At 63.0% G+C, this 22,049-nt stretch overlaps 3 protein-coding genes across 6 annotated transcripts in view; 2 read left to right on the top strand and 1 right to left on the bottom strand.

Moving 5' to 3' along the window:
- GABBR1 (gamma-aminobutyric acid type B receptor subunit 1) overlaps positions 1–3,340 on the top strand; it is a 34,419-nt gene extending 31,079 nt beyond the window's left edge. For 3 of the 4 annotated variants that reach the window (XM_090129077.1, XM_090129079.1, XM_090129080.1), the window contains 2 exons: positions 1,013–1,150; positions 3,046–3,339. In XM_090129077.1, the coding sequence (XP_089985203.1) occupies positions 1,013–1,150; positions 3,046–3,324 (417 nt within the window). In that variant the 3' untranslated portion in view covers positions 3,325–3,339. Of the gene's footprint in view, positions 1–1,012; positions 1,151–3,045 lie in introns of all 4 variants that reach the window. The other variant, XM_090129081.1, reaches the window with a different exon arrangement.
- Positions 3,341–4,970: 1,630 nt separating this feature from the next.
- RPS5 (ribosomal protein S5) lies at positions 4,971–11,354 on the bottom strand. Its single transcript, XM_090129199.1, has 6 exons — positions 11,233–11,354; positions 10,118–10,223; positions 8,775–8,984; positions 6,971–7,099; positions 6,204–6,302; positions 4,971–6,123 (listed from the first exon to the last, which is right to left on the bottom strand). Exons 2-6 carry the CDS (start codon positions 10,220–10,222, stop codon positions 6,055–6,057), a joined length of 612 nt encoding a protein of 203 aa, XP_089985325.1. The 5' UTR covers position 10,223; positions 11,233–11,354; the 3' UTR covers positions 4,971–6,054.
- Positions 11,355–11,970: 616 nt separating this feature from the next.
- FLOT1 (flotillin 1) lies at positions 11,971–21,956 on the top strand. The gene is made up of 12 exons (XM_031610588.2): positions 11,971–12,161; positions 12,263–12,338; positions 12,579–12,669; positions 13,005–13,148; positions 14,169–14,288; positions 16,066–16,161; positions 17,686–17,838; positions 18,806–18,987; positions 19,772–19,817; positions 20,465–20,602; positions 21,292–21,456; positions 21,549–21,956. Exons 1-12 carry the CDS (start codon positions 12,119–12,121, stop codon positions 21,579–21,581), a joined length of 1,287 nt encoding a protein of 428 aa, XP_031466448.1. The 5' UTR covers positions 11,971–12,118; the 3' UTR covers positions 21,582–21,956.
- Positions 21,957–22,049: the final 93 nt, after the last annotated feature.

Here is a 22,049-nt window from a genome sequence, read left to right on the forward strand (position 1 = left end):
TGCTTTAGGACCCCCTATGGGTGCTGTAGGACCCCCATAGTGCTGTAGGACCACCTATGGTTGCTGTAGGACCCCCATAGTGCTGTAGGACCCCCATAGTGCAGGCCCCCTGTGGGTGCTGTAGGACCACCTATGGATGCTGTAGGGCCCCCATAGTGCTGTAGGGCCCCCATAGTGCTGTAGGACCGCCTATGGGTGCTGTAGGACCACCTATGGGTGCTGTAGGACCCCCATAGTGCTGTAGGACCCCCATAGCACTGTAGGACCACCCCATGGTGCTGTAGGACCCCCATGGTGCTGTAGGACCCCCCATAGTGTTGTAGGACCCCCATGGATGCTGTAGGACCACCTATGGGTGCTGTAGGACCCCCATGGTGCTGTAGGACCCCCATGGTGCTGTAGGACCCCCATAGTGCTGTAGGACCCCCTATAGGTGCTGTAGGGCCCCCATGAATGCTGTAGGACCCCCATAGTGCTGTAGGACCCCCATGGTGCTGTAGGACCCCCCATAGTGCTGTAGGACCACCTATGGGTGCTGTAGGACCCCCATGGTGCTGTAGGACCCCCATGGATGCTGTAGGACCACCTATGGGTGCTGTAGGACCCCCATGGTGCTGTAGGACCCTCATAGTGCTGTAGGACCCCCATGAATGCTGTAGGACCACCTATGGGTGCTGTAGGACCCCCATGGTGCTGTAGGACCCTCATAGTGCTGTAGGACCACCTATGGGTGCTGTAGGACCCCCATGGTGCTGTAGGACCCCCATGGATGCTGTAGGACCCCCATGGTGCTGTAGGACCCCCATGGTGCTGTAGGACCTCCATAGTGCTGTAGGACCACCTATGGGTGCTGTAGGACCCCCATGGTGCTGTAGGACCCCCATGGATGCTGTAGGACCACCTATGGGTGCTGTAGACCCCCATGGTGCTGTAGGACCCCCATGGTGCTGTGGGCCCCCCGGGTGCTGCGGCCCCCCCCCGGCGCGCACCCCCCGCTGTGACGGCCCCCCAGATGCGGCGGCTGATCACGCGGGGGGAGTGGCAGGCCGAGCAGCCGGACGCCAAGCCGGGCTCCTCCACCAACAACGACGAGGAGAAGTCGCGGCTGCTGGAGAAGGAGAACAGGGAGCTGGAGCGCATCATCGCGCAGGTGGGTGGGGGGGGGGGCTGCCCCACGGCTGTGGGGGGACGTGCAGGGGACGGATGGGCTGCCCCATACGGGGTGGGATGCCCCATAGTACGGGGTGACACACAGGGAAGGGGTCAGGATGCCCCATAGAGGGGTTGGGGTGCCCTATAGGGGGGTCAGGATGCCCCATAGCAATGGGGTGACACACAGGGAAGGGATGGGCTGCCCCATAGCAGGGTCAGGATGCCCCATAGGGGGGCTGGGATGCCCCATAGCTACAGGGTGACCCAGGAAAGGGGTCAGGATGCCCCATAGAGGGGTCAGGATGCCCCATAGCAATGGGGTGACCCATAGGAATAGACTGGGATTCCCCATAGGAGGGGTCAGGATGCCCCATAGCAACGGGGTGGCACAGGAAAGGGGTCAGGATGCCCCATAGAGGGGTTGGGATGCCCTATAGGGGGGTCAGGATGCCCCATAGCTATGGGGTGACACAGGAAAGGGGTCAGGATGCCCCATAGGGGGGCTGGGGTGCCCCATAGCGACGGGGTGACACACAGGGAAGGGATGGGCTGCCCCATAGGGGGTGGGCTGCCCCATAGCAACGGGGTGGCACAGGAAATGGGTCAGGATGCCCCATAGAAGGGGTGGGCTGCCCCATAGGGGGGTCAGGATGCCCCATAGCAGGGCTGGAGTGCCCTATAGAGGGGCTGGGCTGCCCCATAGCAACTGGGTGGCCCATAGGAAAGGGGTCAGGATGCCCCATAGCAATGGGGTGACACAGGAAAGGGGTCAGGATGCCCCATAGAGGGGCTGGGATGCCCCATAGCGATGGGGTGGCCCATAGGAAAGGGGTCAGGATGCCCCATAGAAGGGGTGGGCTGCCCCATAGCCAAGGGGGGCTGCCCCAAAGCAGGGCCGGGGTGCCCCACACGGGGGTCGGGATGCCCCATGGATGTGCTGGGGTGCCTATAGAGGGGCTGAGCTGCCCCATAGCCAAGGTGCGCCCCATAGCTGACCCCATAGGGGGTCAGGACACCCCCAGAGGCCATAGGATTTTGGATCCCCCCACTGGGGGTTGTGGGGATGGGAGGCGCCGCCCCATAAGTGCGCCTTGTGACCACGTGCCCCATCACCCCCCACCACCCCCACCAACACCCCATAATCCCCCAACGCCCCCCATCATCACCCCCCAAAACCGCCCCATATCCTCCCAAAATCGCCCCACACAACTCCACCAACGCCCCCCATCACCCCCAAAACCACCCCATATCCCCCCACGGCGCCCCACAACCCCCATTAACCCCCTCATACCCCCCATAACCCCCCATAACCCCCCATAACTCCCCTATAACTTCCCATACCCCCCAATGTCCCCCTTTAACCCCCCCATCCCCCCCTTAACCCCCCATAACCCCCATTAACCCCCTTATAACCCCCCCATATCCCCCATTATCCCCCCATAAACCGCCCTATAACCCCTCCATATCCCCCCAATGCCCCCCCTTAACCCCCCCATATCCCCCATAACCCCCCCATACCGTCCATTAACCCCCCATTAACCCCCCATATCCCCCCCCATTATCCCCCCATAACCCCCAATGTCCCCCCTTAACCCCCCCATTCCCACCCATCTCCCCTCCTTATCCCCCCATAACCCCCCCATACCCCCCATTAACCCCCATATCCCCCCAATGTCCCCCCATTAACCCCCATCTCCCCCCATAACCCCCAATGTCCCCCCTTAACCTCCCCATTCCCCCCCATCTCCCCTCTTTATGCCCCCATAACCCCCCATATCCCCCATAACCCCCCATTAACCCCTCATTAACCCCCCATAACCCCCCATATCCCTCATTATCCCCCATATGCCCCCATAACCCCCCCGCCCCCCCCGCCGCCCGCCCCCATTGCAGAAGCAGGAGCGCGTCTCGGAGCTCCGCCAGCAGCTGCAGGACCGGCAGCTCCGCTCGCGGCGCCGCTGCTCCAACGGCGACAGCAACCACTGCCCCCCCCACGGCCCCCCCCCCCACGGCCCGCCGCCCCCCGGCAGCCCCCCGCCCCGCTCGCCGCCCGGCGCCGCCCCGCTGCCCCCCCCCAGCCTGCCGCTCGTGCGCTGCCTGGTGGCCGAGCAGGCGGACAAAATGGGCCGCGGCGGCTGCGACGGGAGCCGCGTGCATCTGCTCTACAAGTGAGGGGGGCGGGGGGTCGGGGGGCTGTGGGGTCAGGGGGTCCTATGGGGTCCTATGGGGCCGGGGGGGGTTGTGGGGTCCTATGGGGTCCTATGGGGTCAGGGGGAGCCACGTGCATCTGCTCTACAAGTGAGGGGGGCTGTGGGGTCGGGGGGTCCTATGGGGTCAGGGGGGCTGTGGGGTCGGGGGGGTTATGGGGTTCTATGGGGTCAGGGGGAGCCGCGTGCATCTGCTCTACAAGTGAGGGGGGCTGTGGGGTCGGGGGGTCCTATGGGGTCAGGGGGGCTGTGGGGTCGGGGGGGTTATGGGGTTCTATGGGGTCAGGGGGAGCCGCGTGCATCTGCTCTACAAGTGAGGGGGGCTGTGGGGTCGAGGGGTTCTATGGGGCCAGGGGGGGGCTATGGGGTCGGGGGGGCTATGGGGTTCTATGGGGTCGGGGGCAGCCGCGTGCATCTGCTCTACAAGTGAGGGGGGGTTGTGGGGTCCTATGGGGTATGGGGGTCCTATGGGGTCAGGGGGAGCTGCATGCATCTGCTCTACAAGTGAGGGGGCGGGGGTTGTGGGGTCAGGGGGGTTTGTGGGGTTCTATGGGGCCGGGGGGGCTGTGGGGTCGGGGAGAGCTATGGGGTCAGGGGGGTCAGGGGGTTATGGGATTCTATGGGGTCGGGGGGGGGTGTGGGGTCGAGGGGGGGGCTATGGAGTCAGGGGGGGTCTGTGAGGTCGGGGGCATCTATAGGGTCGGGGGGTCGAGGGGGGGGCTATGGGGTCAGGGGGCCTATAGGGTCAGGGGAGTCGGGGGGGTTATGGGGTCGGGGGAGTCTGGGGGGTCAGGGGGTCTGTGGGGTTGGGGGGGTCTAGGCTATGGGGCTTTATGGGGTCAGGGGGCTCTATGGGGTTCTATGGGGTTGGGGGGGTTTATGGGGTCTGTGGGGTTGGAAGAGTTCTAGGGGGTCGAGGGGATCTATGGGGTTTTATGGGGTCAGGGGGAGCCCACGGGGTTCTATGGGGCATTGTAGGGTTTGGGGACCTACAGATGGGGGGGGATCTGAAGGGAGGCCCTGCAAATCCATGGGGGTCCCAGCCCTGAGAAGCCCCCCGTGGTGCCCCCCCCCCCCCGCCCCAAAATGTGGGGTTGGGGCTTCGTGGGGGGGGAAGGTCACCACCGCCCCACAGATCCCCTATAGGGGGTCCCGACCCCCCCCATCGCTATGGGGCAGAGCTGCCCCACAAGTGCCCAGACCCTCCCCCATAGGGGGTCCCAACCCCCCCCGGCCCCATAGAGGGTCCCAATCCCCCCCCCACCCCCATCTCTATAGGGCAGAGCCGCCCCACAACCCCAAGACCCCCCCCCACAGGGGGTCCCAACCCCCCACCCCCCTCAGAGGGGGTCCTGACCCCCCCCCCAACATCGCTATGGGGCAGAACCACCCCACAACCCCCAGAGCCCCCATAGGGGGTCCTGACTGCCCCCCCCCCCATCGCTATGGGGCAGAGCCGCCCCATAACCCCCAGCCCCCCATAGGGGGTCCCAACCCCCCCCCGGCTATGGGGCAGCCGCCCCCCACCCCGCAGTTCTGTGCCGTGGCTCAGAATCCCATCGCTGTCGTCGTGTCCATCCGTAGCGCAGTGTTAATTAATGGCGGTGTTAATTAACTGATGGCGGTGTTCGTAATTAATTAATGGCGGTGCTCATCATTAATAAATGGAGCTGGGAACTTCCCACGTCTCCGAGTTCCTCTCGGTGCCTCCGTGTGGCGTCCAGCCCCAAACCGACCCCATAACCGACCCCATAACCACAACCAGCCCCAAACCGACCCCATAACCGACCCCATAACCACAACCAGCCCCAAACCGACCCCATAACCGACCCCATAACCAGCCCCATAACCGACCCCACAACCACAACCGATCCCACAACTAGCCCCAAATCGACCCCACAACCACCCCACTTGTGGGGTGTGACCCACAGGGGGGATTCCACAGCCCCACAGCCTGCCCCATAGCCGCCCTATAACCCCACAATGTCCCATAACCCCGCACAGCACCCCATAAACCCCCAAACTGCCCTAAATACACAGCACCCCATAACCCCCATAGCATCCCATAGCACCCCACAACCCCACACAGAACCCCACAGCCCCCCATAGAACCCCATACAGAACCCCATAACCCCCCATAGCACCCCATAACCCCACACAGAACCCCATAACACCACACAGCACCCCATAACCCCCCATAACCCCATACAGAACCCCATAACCCCACACAGCACCCCACAACCCCACACAGCACCCCATAACCTCCCATAACCCCATACAGAACCCCATAGCCCCCATAGCACCCCATAACCCTATACAGAACCCCATAACCCCATACAGAACCCCATAACCCCCATAGCACCCCATAACGCCATACAGAACCCCATAACCCCCCATAGCACCCCATAATGCCATACAGAACCCCATAAGCCCCGTAGCACCCCATAGCCCCCATAGCACCCCATAGCACCCCATAGCCCCCATAACACCCCATAGCCCCCACAGCCCCACCCAGCACCCAGCGAGGACCACAGAACGGACACAAAACCTTTTTTTTGGGGGGGGGGCGGTGACACAGCCCCCGTGCGGGGCGCGAGTTGGGGGGCGGCCCCACAACCCCCCCGTTTTAATGGGGATCCCACAAATCCCCCCCCGCTCAATGGGGTCCCGGAGCGGCGCGGCCCCGCAGCGCCCCCTAGCGGTTGGATTTGGCAACGCGCTCCAGTTCGTCCTTCTTCTTAATGGCGTAGGAGTTGGAGGAGCCCTTGGGGGGGGGGGGGGTTAATAAAGGCTGAGGGCTTAATTAACAACCGGGTAATCAATTAAGTAATTAATTACGCTCACCTTGGCGGCGTTGATGAGTTCATCCGCCAAACACTCGGCGATGGTTTTGATGTTCCTGAAGGCGGCCTCACGGGCACCGGTGCAGAGCAGCCAGATGGCCTGGGGGGGGTTAATTAGTGGGGGGGTAATTGGGGGTAATTTGGGGGGGGGTCTTTGGGGGGCCTATTTTGGGGAGAGGGGTCTTTGGGAAGGTTATTTGGGGGGGGAGTATTTGAAAGCTGTAATTTGGGGGGGGGGGTTGGGTGGGTTATTTGAGGGGGGTCCTTTGGGGTGGCTGTAATTTGGGGGGGGGGTCTTTGGGAAGGTTATTCTGGGGGGGTCTTTGGGGGGGATTATTTGGGGGAGGGGGGGTATTTGAAGGCTATAATTTGGGGGGGGTCTTTGTGTGGGTTATTTGCGGGGGGGAATATTTGAAAGCTGTAATTTTGGGGGGGTGGTATTTAGGTGGGTTATTTGGGGGGGGTCCTTGGTGGGGCTGTAATTTGGGGGGGGGTCTTTGGGTAGGTTATTTTAGGGGCGGTCTCTGGGGGAGCTGTAATTTGGGGGGGGTCTTTGGGTGGGTCCTTGGGGGGGGGCTGTCATTTGGGGGGGGGGTCTTTGGGAAGGTTATTTTGGGGGGGGTCTTTGGGGGGGATTATTTGGGGGAGGGGGAGTGCTTGAAAGCTGTAATTCAGGGGGGTCTTTGGGTTGGTTATTTGGGGGGGGGTCCTTGGCGGGGCTGTAATGTGGGGGGGTGAGGGGGGGTCTTTATTTGGGGGGGGTCCCACCTGGTTGACGCGGCGCAGCGGTGACACGTCCACCGCCTGCCTGCGCACGGTGCCGGCGCGGCCGATGCGCGTGGAGTCCTCCCGCGGGCCGCTGTTGATGATGGCGTTCACCAGCACCTGCAGGGGGTTCTGGGGGGGCCGGGGGGGGTGACAAGGGTGACCCCCCCGCAAAGACCCTGCAAAGACCCCACAAATCCCCCCCCCGGAGCCGAAACCCCAAACCCCGCATCTCCGCCCCAAAGTGCGCGAAGGGAACGACGCCTCCCAGCACCTGCAGGGGGGTCTTTGGGGGGGCAGGGATCAGAGGGGGGGTGCAAAGGGGTGACCCCCCCACACAAAGACCCCACAACCCCCCCCCAATGACCCCAAATCCCCCCCAAATCTCACAAACCTCCCCAAACCCCACATGTCCACCCCAAACCCCACAGCTGTTAACAGTGGCGTTCATCAGCAGCTTCAAGGGGTTCTATGGGGGGGGGGGGAGCAATAAAGGCTGACCCCCCCCCACAAAGACCCCAAATCCCCCCCCCCCAAACCCCATAGCTGTTAACGACTGCATTCATCAGCACCAACACGGAGTTCTATTCAGGGAGGGGACATAAAGGCTGACCACCACCCCGAAGACCCCCCCAACCCCCCCATAGCAGCCCCCCCAGCCTCCATAGCAGCACCCTGTGATCCCAAACAGCCCCCCCAGCCCCCCCCCATACCTTCACCCCCCCGGTCAGCAGATGGATGATCTCAAAGGCACTTCGCCCCAACTCCCAGCTCCCCAAATACCCCCCATATCAGCCCCCCTGACCCCATATTGCCCCCCCTGACCCTATACCCCCCCATACCCGCCCCACATAAATGACCTCAAAAGCACTTCACCCCAACTCCCAGCCCCATAACCCCCCCTCTGTGCCCCAACGCCCCCCATCTCATCCCTCCCAGCCCCCATATCAGCCCCCCCTGACCCCATATCAGCCTCCCTGACCCCCCACCCCTCCATATCGCCCCCCCCCAGCCCCCAGCCCCACCTCCCTGGTCAGCAGGTGGATGACCTCAAAGGCACTTCACCTAACTCCCAGCCCCCCAAAACCCCCCATATCAGCCCCCCCCCACCCCCCACCTCCCCGGTCAGCAGGTGGATGATCTCGAAGGCACTTCACCCCAGCTCCCAGCCCCCCAAAACCCCCCATATCAGCCCCCCACCCCCCCCCATCTCATCCCTCCCAGTCCCCATATCACCCCCCCATACCCCCCCCCCGCTGCCCACCTCCCCGGTCAGCAGGTGGATGATCTTGAAGGCATTTCACCCCAGCTCCCAGCCCCCCAAAACCCCCCAAATCAGCCCCCAACCCCCCATATCAGCCCCCCACCCCCCCATATCAGCCCCCAACCCCCCCATATCAGCCCCCAACCCCCCCATATCAGCTCCCAACCCCCCCATATCAGCCCCCCACCCCCCCATACCCCCCCCCCGCCGCCCACCTTTCCGGTGAGCAGGTGGATGATCTCGAAGGCACTTCGCCCGTTCCCAGACCCCCAATACCCCCCATATCAGCCCCCAACCCCCCCATATCACCTCCCCACCCCCCCATACCCCCCCCAGCCCCACCTCCCCGGTGAGCAGGTGGATGATCTCGAAGGCACTTCGCCCCAGCTCCCAGCCCCCCAAAACCCCCTATATCAGCCCCCCACCCCCCCATATCAGCTCCCAACCCCCCCATATCAGCCCTCCCTGCCCCCATATCAGCCCCCCCTGACCCCATATCAGCCTCCCTGACCCCCCACCCCCCCATACCCCCCCGCTGCCCACCTCCCCGGTGAGCAGGTGGATGATCTCGAAGGCGTGTTTGACGATCCTGACGGTCATCAGCTTCTTGCCGTTGTTGCGGCCGTGCATCATCATGGAGTTGGTGAGGCGCTCCACGATGGGGCACTGCGCCTTGCGGAAGCGCTTGGCGGCGTAGCGCCCGGCGCTGTGCGGGAGGTACTTGGCGTACTTCTCCTTCACCGCGATGTAGTCCTGCCCCGGGCACAGCGGGGTTAATGGAGACCCGCTTCGTTACCGCGGCCTTAATTGGGGGCTGCGCCGCCCCATGGAGGCGTTCGGCTGCAGCGCCGCGCTCAGTGCGCCGGCCCTTTAAGAGCACACGGCCCCACCCCCAAATTAGGGGGGCAACCATTAGTGCCCCCACCCCATTTGTTGGGAGAAATTAGGAACCCTATTTAATTATTAATCCCATAATTAGGAACCGTATCAACCACTCAGTGCATTTGACTTCATCACTAAGGGGCTGCGCTCAGTGCGCCGGCCCTTTAAGAGCACACAGCACCCTCCGCAAATTAGGGGGGCAACTATTAGTGCCCCCACCCCATTCTGTTGGGAGCTGCGAGAAATTACGAACCCTACCTAATTATTAATCCCATAATTAGGGGCTGCACCGCCCCCTGGAGGCGTTCGGCTGCATCGCTATGGGGGGGCTGCACTCAGTGCGCCGGCCCTTTAAGAGCACACGGCCCCACCCCCAAACTGGGGGGGCAATTCTTAATACCCCCACCCCATTTTGTTGGGAGTTGGGGAAAATTAGGAACCCTACCTAATTATTAATCCCATAATTGGGGGCTGCGCCGCCCCCTGGAGGCATTTGGCTGCATGGCTGTGCGGCGCCGCGCTCAGTGCGCCGGCCCTTTAAGAGCACACAGCACCTTCCCCAAATTAGGGGGGCAACTATTAGTGCCCCCACCCCATTTGTTGGGAGAAATTAGGAGCCCTATTTAATTATTAATCCCATAATTAGGAACCGCATCAACCACTCAGTGCATTTGACTTCATCACTAAGGGGCTGCGCTCAGTGCGCCGGCCCTTTAAGAGCACACGGCCACATCCCCAAACTGGGGGGCCATGATTAATGCCCCCACCCCCCTTTGTTATAAATTGAAATGTTATTAGGATCCCTACTCAATTATTAATTTCTTAATTAGGAGCTGTGTCACCCCCCCAAAGAGTTTGACTGCATCACTCCGGGGCGCTGCGCTCAGTGCGCCGGCCCTTTAAGAGCACCCAGCCCCACCCCCAAACTGGGGGGGAGGGGGGCACATTATTAGGGCCCCCCCTCCCCAATTACCAGCTTATTAATTAAGCTCCCTCTTAATTACCTGCAGGGAGATGTCGTTGATCTGCACATCGTCCGTGCTCCACTTCCCGAACAGTTTGATGTCGGGGGTCTCGGTGACGGCGGGGGCCGTTTCCCAGTCCGTCATTCTGGGGGGGGACAAATGGGGTTGGGGGGTTATTGAGGGCCTCTGTGACCCCCCCCAAACCTTGAGTCCCCCAAGGACCCCCCCCACCCCGAGCCCCCCACCAACATCCCACCGACCCCCCCCAGATCCCAAACCTGCCTTCATTTCCACCCCAAATTCCTCCCATTGCCCCCCCAGACCCTGAGCCTCCCCCCCCCCAAATTCTCACCCCATTGACCCCTCTGCCCCCCTCAATTCCTAACACCCACCCCCCCAGTGCCCCCCCCCCAAATGCCTCCCCCAATTCCTACCCTGCTATTTCCACCCCAGACCCCCCAGTTCCTACCCCAGTGCCTCCCCTCCCAACCCCCCCATCAATATCCCACTGACCCCCCCAGACTCCAACCCCCCCCCAATTTCCGCCCCATAGGACCCCCAGACCCCTCCCTCAAATTCCTACCCCATCCACACCCCCCAGACTCTAAGCCCCCCCACCCCAATTCTTCCTCCAATGCCCCCCCCGGACCCTGAGCCCCCCCCCTTATTCCCACCCCATTCCCCCCCCCCCCAAATTCCTCCCCCAGTGCCCCCCCAGACCCCGACCCCCCCCAACTTCGCTCCCATTGGCTCCCCCAGCCCCCCCCAGTTCCTACCCCAACCCTCCCCCAGCCCCCCCCCCACCGGACTCATTGCCCCCCCAGGATCGCCCCCCCCCCCATTTCTACCACATCGACGCCCACATACAGCCCCCCCCTCGACCCCCCCCATCAAACCGCACGGCCCCCCCCCATTTTTTTTACCCCCCAATTTCCCATCTCCTCACCGCCCCCCCCCCAATTTCCCACCCCCCAATTTCTTACCGACCCCCCCAACGCCCCCCGTTTTATCTCACCGCCCCCCCAACGCCCCCCCATTTATCTCAGCCCCCCCCAGTTCTGCCCCCGGCTCCAATCGCCCCCCCCGCCCCCCCACCCCCCCCAGTCCCCCCCCAGTGCCCCTCCGCCCCCCATCCCCGCACCCCCCGCTCTCACGTGGCGGCCGCTGCGGATCCGGAGCCGAAAGAAGGACCGGAAGGGGTTTCCGCGCCTCTTATCCAGGGGCGGTGAGCGAGGCCTCACTTCCGGTCGCGCCTGCGCAGAACTACAGCTGGGCATCGCACTTCCGCCCGGAGTGCCTTCAGTCAGAGCGTTGCGCATGCGCGGAGCCGTCATGGCGGTAGGGCGCATGTGCACTCCGCTGCTGAGGCGGAGCCGCCATGGTTGTTGTGGGCACGCGCCCGGAGCTGTCGGGAAAACAGAACAGAAATTTAACCGAAATCCGTTAAATTGCACCCAAACGGTCCCCGGTTGTCCTCTGGGTGGGCGGCCGCGTCACGGCAAAGTGGGCCTGAGTTCATTTCGTGCGGTTTTCACCGCGCTGCTGTGAACAACGGCTTGGAGGGCAGTTTGGGGACAAATCGATCATTTTGGGGAACAAAGGGCAGCCGGGGGCCCTTCCCGGCCCCGGGGGCTCCTGAGGGAACTTTGAGGCCAAACGGCCATTTTTGGAGACTTTGGGGACCGCTTTTAGGGTCTCTGCCCCCACCCCAGGGCAGGGGCGCAGCGCACTTCCGGGTCAACCGGAAGTTCGGCAAAGGGCGGCCGGATGTGCGGCTCGGAGCGGTCGGAAGTGCGGCTCAGAGCTGCCGGAGGTGCGGCCAGGGAAGACCGGAAGTGCAGCTCGGAGTGGCCGGAAGTGTGGCTCAGAGCTGCCGGAAGTGCGGCAAAGGGAAACCAGAAGTGCGGCTCGGAGCGGCCGGAAGTGCGGTGGGTGAGGCACCAGCGGGCGGAGCTCGGCAGATCCCCGCTGCGGGTTTGGGATCCCGCACGCGCTACCTCCCACACGCGCACCGGGCGCCGTCCCCGCGCCCCCACCGCCATGTTCTTCACCTGCGGCCCCAACGAGGCCATGGTGGTGTCGGGTGAGTGGGGAACCAACCCCCCTCCCACAGCTCCGGGTGGCGGGACCGGCGCTCCGGGCCTCAACCCGCGTCTCCGCGTTCCCCCCCCACCCCTCCCGCAGGGTTCTGCCGCAGCCCCCCCGTGATGGTGGCGGGCGGACGGGTGTTGGTGGTGCCGTGTCTGCAGCAGATCCAGCGGTGAGCGAGGGAGGGGCGTGACGGGATGTGGGGGGGCAATGGGGGGGTATAGGGGGAACGTGGGGGGACATAGAATGACCGGGAGGGGGGGCGGGGGGGACAGGATGGGGCGAGGGTGATGTGGCCGGGTATGGGGGGAGGCTGACGGGGCGGAGGGGACGTGGGGGGGTTGAAGGCAGGGGTTTGAGGGGACGTGGGGGTGCGTTGGGGGCACAGCGGAGTGACACCCCCCCCCCGCAGCATCTCCCTGAACACGCTGACCCTCAACGTGCGGAGCGAGAAGGTTTACACCCGCCACGGGGTCCCCATCTCCGTCACCGGCATTGCCCAGGTATCCCCGGTATCCCCGGTATCCCCAGGTCTCCCCGCGCTGCCCCTTTTAATTCGCGGTGGGCCCTGCCTGGCGCTGCGGCGGGGCGGCCCTTAAAAGGGCGATGTCACGCTGCGGTGTCCATTGGGACGCGGCGTTGTCTTAAAGCGGTCCCGCAGAGGTGGGGCCCACCGAGGAAACAGAGCGCTCTTAAAGGGGCAACGCCCGTTGACTCTCAGCGACGTTTTTGTGCGGGGATCCATCCGTCACAGAAGGGGCTTTTTCCCGGTGGGCCCCACCCGCGCGAGATGCGGCTCGCAGAGGCAGCGCCCTCTTAAAACGGGCACCGCGTGCAGGTGAAGATCCAGGGGCAGAACAAGGAGATGCTGGCGGCCGCCTGCCAGATGTTCCTGGGCAAATCGGAGAGTGAGATCGCCCAGATCGCCCTCGAGACCCTGGAGGGCCACCAGCGGGCCATCATGGCCCACATGACGGTGGAGGTGAGGAGGCCACGCCCCCCGGAGAAGCCACGCCCCCCGGAGGGGCCACACCCCCCACCCGGGCACGCTCACGTAGACAAAGCATTTCCACCAGCAGCCCTAAGCATTGGCATCAGCTCTGCGCTGGGATGGAGGCAGTGCTGCTACAAGCCCCGCCCACTGCTGTGAGCCCCGCCCCATGATTGGCCACACCCCAAGAAGCCACACCCCTAACCTCATTACTGACATAAGCCACGCCCCCATCACCCCAAACCCTTTCAATGAAACTCCGCCCCCTGTCGAAGCTCCGCCCACTGCCCGTAGGCCCCTCCCACTGCCACAAATCTCACCCTAATTGGCCAAGCCCAATGTAAAGCCCCGTCTGCTTCCTGAAGCCACGCCCCTTTCTTCGAAGCCACACCCCTTCGCATAAGCCACGCCCCTGCAGCCAAGCACAACCACGGCACTGAGGCCCTGCTGATTTGCATAGCCCCGCCCCTTTATTGAAGGTCCACCTCTTTGCATAGCCCACCTTCATTTGCATAATCCCACCCACTTAATGTAACCACATCCATTTGCATAGCCACGCCCACTTTGCATAGCCGCGCCTTTATACATGGTTGTGTTCCATTTGCATAAATACAGCTACTTTGCATAGCCACGCCCCTTTGCATTACCCCATTCTTTTGTGAAGCCCGTGCTCATTTGCATAGCCATGCCACCTTCCCATAGCCCAATTCCTTTGAGAAGCTCTTGCTCGTTTGCATAACCACACCCCTATTTCCATAGCCACACCCCCTTCCCATATCCCCAGTCTTTTGAGAAGCCCCACCTCATTTGCATAGCCACGCCTCCCTTTGCATAGCCCCATTTTTTGAGAAGCCCAGTTTTCATTTGCATAACCACACCCCCTTCCCACTCCCCAATTCTTTTGAGAAGCCCGGCTCATTTGCATAGCCACACCCCCTCTGCACCGCCCCATTTCCTTTGAGACCCCCCCCTCATTTGCATAGCCCCGCCCCTTACGGCCGCCCCCCCCAGGAGATCTACAAGGACCGGCAGAAGTTTTCGGAGCAGGTTTTCAACGTGGCGTCGTCTGACCTGGTCAACATGGGCATCAGCGTCGTCAGCTACACCCTCAAGGACATCCACGACGACCAGGTGGGCGTTCATGGCCCCATTGGTGGCCCCATTAATGGTCCTACTAATGGCCCTATTGGTGGCCTCACTGATGGCCCTGCTAATGGCCCCACTGATGGCTCCATTACTGACCCTACTAATGGCCCTGTTGATGGCCCCATTCATGACCCCGTTAAAGGCCCCACTGATGGCCCCATTGGTGGCCCCATTAATGATCCTACTAATGGTCCCATTGGTGGCCCCATTAATGATCCTACTAATGGTCCCATTGGTGGCCCCATTAATGATCCTACTAATAGCCCTACTGATGGGCCCATTGGTGGCCCCATTAATGGCCCTACTAATGGCCCTATTGGTGGCCTCACTGATGGCCCTGCTAATGGCCCCACTGATGGCTCCATTAATGGCCCTGTTGATGACCCCATTGGTGGCCTCATTAATGACCCTACTAATGGTCCCACTGGTGTCCCCATTGATGGCCCTATTGATGGCCCCACTGATGACTTCATTGATGGCCTCACTGATGACCCCATTTATGGCCCCATTCATGGCCCCATTGTTGGCCCCATTAGCAATCCTACTAATGACCCTATTGATGGCCCTTCTGATGATCCCATTGATGGCCCCATTGGTGGCCCTATTGATGGCTCCACTGATGACCCCGTTAACGGCCCTACTAAGGGCACCACTGATGGCACCATTAATGATCCTACCAATGGCCCTATTGATGGCCCCATTGGTGGCCCCATTGATGGCCCCACTAGTGGCCCCGTTAATGATCCTACTAATGGCCCCATTGGTGACCCCATTAATGACCCTACTAATGGTCTCGTTGGTGGCCTCATTGATGGCCCCACTGATGACCCCATTGATGGCCCTATTCATGGCCCCACTGATGGCCCTATTGGTGGCCCTATTAATGACCTTACAAGTGGCCCCATTGATGGCACCATTGGTGGCCCCATTAATGACCCCACTCATGGCCCCAGTGTTGGCCCCATGCTGCCCCCACTGCTGTCCTATTGCTGTCCCTTTGTGACCCCAGGACCACCTGTGCTGTGTGACAGTTCCTATGACTGTATTGCTGACCCCAATGACCCTATTACCCCGTGACCCCATTACTGACCCCGCTGACCCCACGATGATGCACTGACCCCATCACTGACCCACTGACCCCATTAGTGACCCCGCTGACCCCACGATGACGCGCTGACCCCATGATGACCCACTGACCCCATTAGTGACCCCGCTGACCCCACGATGACACGCTGACCCCATGATGACCCACTGACCCCATTAGTGACCCCGCTGACCCCATGATGACCCACTGACCCCATTAGTGACCCCGCTGACCCCACGATGACGCGCTGACCCCATTACTGACCCACTGACCCCATTAGTGACCCCACTGACCCCACGATGACGCGCTGACCCCATTAGTGACCCCGCTGACCCCACGATGACGCGCTGACCCCATTACTGACCCACTGACCCCATTAGTGACCCCGCTGACCCCACAATGACGCGCTGACCCCATTACTGACCCACTGACCCCATGATGACCCACTGACCCCATTAGTGACCCCGCTGACCCCACGATGACGCGCTGACCCCATTACTGACCCACTGACCCCATTAGTGACCCCACTGACCCCACGATGACGCACTGACCCCATTAGTGACCCCGCTGACCCCACGATGACGCGCTGACCCCATTACTGACCCACTGACCCCATTAGTGACCCCGCTGACCCCACGATGACGCGCTGACCCCATTGCCCGGCCGCGCTGTTGGCAGGACTACCTGCACTCCCTTGGGAAGGGCCGCACAGCAGAGGTGCAGCGCGACGCCCGCGTGGGGGAGGCGGAGGCGAAACGGGACGCAGGGATCCGCGTGAGGACGGCCCCATAGAAGCACTACGGCCCCATAGAAACCCTATGGCCCTATAGAAACTCTACGGCCCTATAGAAACCCTACAGCCCCATAGAAACCCTATGGCCCTATAGAAACCCTGTGGCCCTATAGAAACCCTATGGCCCTATAGAAACCCTACGGCCCCATAGAAACACTACAGCTCCATAGAAACCCTATGGCCCTATAGAAACCCTGTGGCCCTATAGAAACCCTGTGGCCCCATAGAAATCCTACGGCCCTATAGAAACCCTACGGATCCCATAGAAACCCTACGGCCCCATAGAAACCCTACGGCCCTGTAGAAATCCTACAGCCCCCATAGAAACCCTACGGCCCCATAGAAACACTACAGCCCCATAGAAACCCTATGGCTCTATAGAAATCCTACGGCCCCATAGAAACCCTACGGCCCCATAGAAATCTTACAGCCCTATAGAAACCCTACGGCCCTATAGAAACCCTACGGCCCCATAGAAACTCTATGGACCCCATAGAAGTCCTATGGATCCCATAGAAACCCCATGGCCATATAGAAACCCCATGGCCCCATAGAAACCCTACGGATCCCATAGAAAAGCTATGGCCCCATAGAAAGCCTACAGCACCATAGAAACCCCCTGGCCCCATAGAAATCCTATGGCCCCATAGAAACCTTATGGTCTCATAGAAGCCTTATGGCCCCATAGAAATTTTATGGACCCCATAGAAATTCTATGGCCCAAAAGAAATCTATGGCCCCATAGAAATCCTATGAAACCCATAGAAACGCTATGGCCCCATAGAAATCCTGTGGCCCCATAGAACCCCACACCCCCCACATCCCCCTGCCCACCTCCAGGTCCCCCCACATCCCCCCATCCCCCCGTGTCCCCCCACATGCCCCTAGACCCCCCATCCCCCCACATGCCCCTAGACCCCACATCCCCCCACATCCCCCCACATCCCCTCACATCCCCACATCCCCCCACGTCCCCTCAATCCCCCCACGTCCCCCCCACCCCCACATCCCCCCATGTCTCCCCAAGACCCGCCCTCTCCCCCCACAGCCCCCACAGCCCCCATCCCCTCGTGTCCCCCCACATGCCCCTAGACCCCCACGTCCCCCCACATCCCCCCATGTCCCCTCAATCCCCCCTACATCCCCCAACACCCCACATCCCCCCACACCCCCCCACATTCCCACAACCCCCCACGTCCTTCCCACCCCCACATCCCCCCATGTCTCCCCACATCCCCCCATCTCCCTGCCCACCTCCACGTCCCCCCAATCCCCTTGTCCCCCTGTGCCCCCCCACATGCCCCTAGACCCCCACGTCCCCCCACGTCCCCACATCCCCCCATGTCCCCTCAATCCCCCCACATCCCCCCATGTCTCCCCACATCCCCCTCTCTCCCCCCAAATCCCCCCATCCCCCCATATCCCCCCACATGCCCCTAGACCCCCCCATCCCCCCAACCCCCCCCCGTCCCCCCACGCCCCCCCAGCCCCCCGTGTCCCCACAGGAGGCCCGTGCCCGGCAGGAGCAGCTCTCAGCCCAGCTGCTGAGCGAGACGGCGATGGCGCAGGCGCAGCGCGACTTCCAGCTGCAGCAGGCGCAGTGCGACGCCGCCGTCAGCGCCCGCAAAGCCCAGGCGGACCTGGCCTATCAGCTGCAGGTCAGGGGGGGCTGCGGGACCCCCACCCCCCCACACTCCGACACGTGGCTGCTGGCCTTGCGGGGTTTGGGACGCCCCTCCCTCTTTCCCCCGCCCCAGAATGGGCAGGACCCTTTAATGGGGGTCGTTGGGATGCAGTGCGAACCCCATGTCTCACACCCTAAGTGTGTCCTAAGTACCCAAAAATGACCCCAGGATCCCCCCAGGGTGTCTGGGTGCCCCCAGGAATACCACAGCCCCCCATTGGGACACCCAGGTCCCTTTAATGGGGTCTTTGGGTCACCCTGGGACCCTCAGCACCTCTTAAGTGTGACCTGAGTACCCAAAAATGCCCCCATGGGGCAGCCGGGTCGCTTTAATGGGGTCTTTGGGACACCCTGGAACCCTCACTGCCTCTCCGTGGCTCCCAGGTCCCCAAAAATGACCCCAGGGGCCCCCCAGGGTTGTGTGGGTCCCCCCCAGGAACACCACGGTCCCCCAGTGGGACACCTGGATCCCTTTTCTGGGGCCTTTGGGACCCTGGGACCCTTGGAGTTCACCCCACAACCCCAGAAGACAGGAGGGACCCCCAGCGATGCGTGGGTCTCCCCAGGGTCACTGCTGTCCTCCCCAGGACGCTCGGGTCACTTTTTTGGGCTCTCTGGGTCACCCTGGGCCCCTCAGCGCCCCCTCAAGATGCCCAGGCCCCCCAAAATGACGCCGCTGTCACCCCGTGGCACTCATAGGTCCCTTTTCCGGGGCCCTTGGGATGCGATGGGAGCCTCAGCGCCCCCCCATGGTGCCCAGTTCCCCAAAACGGCCCAGGTGCGTCCGGATCCCCCCCACAGACCCCAAAATCCCCACTCAAGCCCTCATGGGCCACCACAGCGCCTTTGGGTCTACCCAGACCCCCCCCCCCCCCCCAAAAAAAAGGGACCCCTGCGCCGTGGCGGCGCCGCCCCGCAGCCTCGGCGTTTTGGGGCCGCAGGTGGCGAAGACGAAGCAGCAGATCGAGGAGCAGCGGGCGCAGGTGCTGGTGGTGGAGCGGGCGCAGCAGGCGCAGCTGCAGGAGCACGAGATCGGGCGGCGCGAGAGGGAGCTGGAGGCCACCGTCAGGAAACCCGCCGAGGCCGAGCGCTTCCGCATGGAGCGCCTGGCCGAGGCCGAGAGGTAAGCCACGCCCACCTCCGCGAAGCCACGCCCACGACTCGTAAGCCACGCCCACTGCCCATGAGTTGTGGCCAATACCCGTAAGCCACGCCCACCACCCGCAAGCCACGCCCCTATCTGGAAGTCACACCACTACCTGCAAACCACACCCCTACCCGTAAGCCACACCCAGACCTGGAAGCCACACCCCCTACCTGTAAGCCCCGCCCCCTATCTGCCAGCCACGCCTCTCATCCCATAAGCCACGCCCCCTATTTGGAAGCCATGCTCACTCCATGCGCATCACATCCATGTCTGCTGGTCCCCGGGCATTGCCCTTTTAAGGCAAGCATTGCCCCTTTAAGTGGTTACGCTTTGTTGCTCCGCCCGTTCTGAAGCCACAGCCCTGTGTGGTGGGCCCACAAGGGTCATTGCCCTTTTAAAGCAAGGGTTGCCTTTTTAAGTTACTGCCTCTTCTTCTTGCTTTACCCCTTGTAAAGCCCCGCCCACTCGCCCCAGGCCCCGCCCCTTCGCTGAAGCCACGCCCACTTTCGGTCATTCACCCAACGAGGTTGTGGCCCCGCCCACTGTGCCACACTTCTTCCAAGCCCCTCCCCTTTGGTGGCCACGCCCCCTTTTGGAAGCCCCGCCACCCATTGGCCGCACCTCTCCTGAGAACCCACCCGAAGCCCCGCCCCCACCGAAAGCCCTTCTGTATTCCTCTGTACCTTCACTCCCAAACCCCGCCCCCTTCCTTGGCCCCGCCCCCCTCGGCCCCGCCCCCTGAGCAGCCCCTCCCCCTCAGGCTGCAGCTGATGACTCAGGCGGAGGCCGAAGCCGAGGCCATGCGGGTGAGTGGGGACCCCGCTGTGCGGGCTGGGGGGGGGACGTGTGGGGTGGGGACACCAGGGGGTGGGAGCACACAAAGACTGCGGCCCCTGGGGGTGGGGGTGGTTTTGTAGGGGACGTGAGGGGACAGCGCCCCCTGGTGGTGGTGGGGATGATTCACGTAACAACAGCGCCCCCTGGTGGTGGTGGTTGGCGGGAGGACACACACGGGGACAGCACCCGGTGGGGGTGGTTGTGTGGGGAAGGAGATAAAGGCAGCGCCTCCTGGTGGTGGTTTTGGAGGGGGGACAGAAGGACAGCGCCCCCTGGTGGCGGCAGTGGGAACACACACACACACACACACACACACACACACACATATATGTGAGGACAGCGCCCCCTGGTGGTGGTGGGACAAACGAGAACGGCACCCCCTGGTGGTGTTGGAGGACAGTGGGAACACACACGTACACAATGGCAGCGCCTCCTGGCAGTGTTGGAGGATACATTGAGAACCGCGGCCCCTCGTGGTGGCAGTGGAACACACGGTGACAGCGCCCCCTGGTGGCGCTGGAGGACACATTGAGCACAGCGCCCCCTGGTAGTGGGGAGACACGGTGACGGCGCCCCCTGGCGGTGGCGGTGGGCGACGCAGTCGTGTTGCCCGCAGGTGACCGGAGCTGCCCGGGCTGCCGCGGTGTCGGCGCGGGCACGGGCGGAGGCGGCGCAGGCGGAGGCGAAGGCGGCGGCGTTCGCTCAGTTCCGTGAGGCCGCCGTGGTGGATCTGGTGCTGCAGCGGCTGCCGCAGGTGGGGCTCCGCGTCTATGGGGCGGCCCCACGTCTATGGGGCGGCCCTATGGGGCTCTGAGAGGAGCGTGGGGCGGCACAGAGAGGAGGCGTGGGAGCCCTGAGTGGGATTTGGGGGTGGGCTGAGGGGGGATTTGGGGTCCCCGTGGGGCTTTGTGGGGTCGTTTTGCAATGGATCTGGGGGCTTTGCAGTGGGGTTGAGGTGGTTTGGGGGTGTGAAGGGGGGCATTTGGGATCCTGGGGGGATTTTGGGGGTCACTTCCCAACGGATCGGAGGATTTGGGGTCCCTGCTGTGGAGCACAGGGGTCCCAGAGGGGACTGAAGGTCCCTGGGAGGGGTTTGGGGCAGTTGGGGTTTCTGGGGGGAATTTGGGGTCCCTGCTGCAGCAGGGGGGCAGCCTGGGCATCTCAAGAGAGAGATAAAAGGCCCCCATGGGGTTTTTGGGGGGCCACTTCCCAAAGGATTGAGGGATTTGGGGTCTCTGCTATGGGGCAGAGGGTCCCAGATGGGACATGGGGTCCCTAGGAGGGAGGTGGGAGGTGGTCGGGGTCTCCAGGAGGCATTTGGGGCTCCTGCTGTGGGATGGAGGCGGTCTGGGAGTCTCGGAGGGGGCAGTGGGGACCCCGATGGCTTTGGGGTCTCAGCTGTGGGGCGGATTTTGGGTGTAAAAGCGGCGTTTTTGGGGCCAGGTGGCGGAGGCGGTGGCGCAGCCGCTGCTGGGGACGCGCCGGGTGACGGTGGTGTCCGGAGGCTCCGGGGACATCGGCGTGGGGAGGCTGCCAGCAGAGATCCTGGATGTGGTCACAAAGCTGCCCGGCGCCGTGGAAGCGCTGACGGGGGTCAGCATCACTCAGGTGAGGCGGTTGGGGGTCACGGGGTGGTTGGGGGTCACAGGGGGGGCTGGGGGTGACACCACAGCTCCCACTGCCACCATCTGTCCCCACAGGCGGCACAGCAGAAGCCGGACTGCGTGGCCTGAGCTGATGCTGCCCACCCCCCCCCCCGTGTGCCCCATAAGTGCCAGCGCCCCACGGTGCTACTGTGCCCCCCAAGTGCCACCACCCCACAGCATCCCCATGTCCCCCTATGTTACTGTGCCCCCCAAGTGCCACAACCCCAGATGTCACTGTGCCCCCCAAGTGCCACAACGCTGTGTGTCACCGCCCCCCAAGTGCCTCCAAACCAACCACTCCCCTGGGTCGCTGTGACCCCCCAAGTGCCACCACCCCCAGCATCGCATTGTCCACAACGGGTGTCACCACCCCCCCAACCCCCCCCAGGGGATGGGTGACATCTGTGTGTCTGTCCCCCTGTCTGCATGTCCACCCCACGTCATTAAAGCTGCACTGCGTGACCCTGTGGTGTGATTTGGGGACCCCAGAGGGACACTGGGGGGAGGGGGGAGGATGTGGGTGGGACCCACAGAGGGGGAGGGGGCACGGGTGGG

This window comes from Phasianus colchicus, chromosome 35, assembly GCF_987193195.1.
Source record: "Phasianus colchicus chromosome 35, bPhaCol1.hap1.1, whole genome shotgun sequence".
In the NCBI taxonomy this organism is placed as follows: Eukaryota; Metazoa; Chordata; class Aves; order Galliformes; family Phasianidae; genus Phasianus; species Phasianus colchicus.

Coding starts and splice junctions, on each gene's coding strand:
- RPS5 (XM_090129199.1), bottom strand. CDS start 10,222: ATGACGGACTGGGAAACGGCCCCCGCCGTCACCGAGACCCCCGACATC. Junction 8,985..10,117: donor TCAACGACATCTCCCTGCAG/GTAATTAAGAGG, acceptor TGCCCGGGGCAG/GACTACATCGCGGTGAAGGA. Junction 6,303..6,970: donor CGCTGCGCCGCGTCAACCAG/GTGGGACCCCCC, acceptor AACCCCCCCCAG/GCCATCTGGCTGCTCTGCAC.
- FLOT1 (XM_031610588.2), top strand. CDS start 12,119: ATGTTCTTCACCTGCGGCCCCAACGAGGCCATGGTGGTGTCGG. Junction 13,149..14,168: donor TGGCCCACATGACGGTGGAG/GTGAGGAGGCCA, acceptor CGCCCCCCCCAG/GAGATCTACAAGGACCGGCA. Junction 16,162..17,685: donor AACGGGACGCAGGGATCCGC/GTGAGGACGGCC, acceptor GTGTCCCCACAG/GAGGCCCGTGCCCGGCAGGA.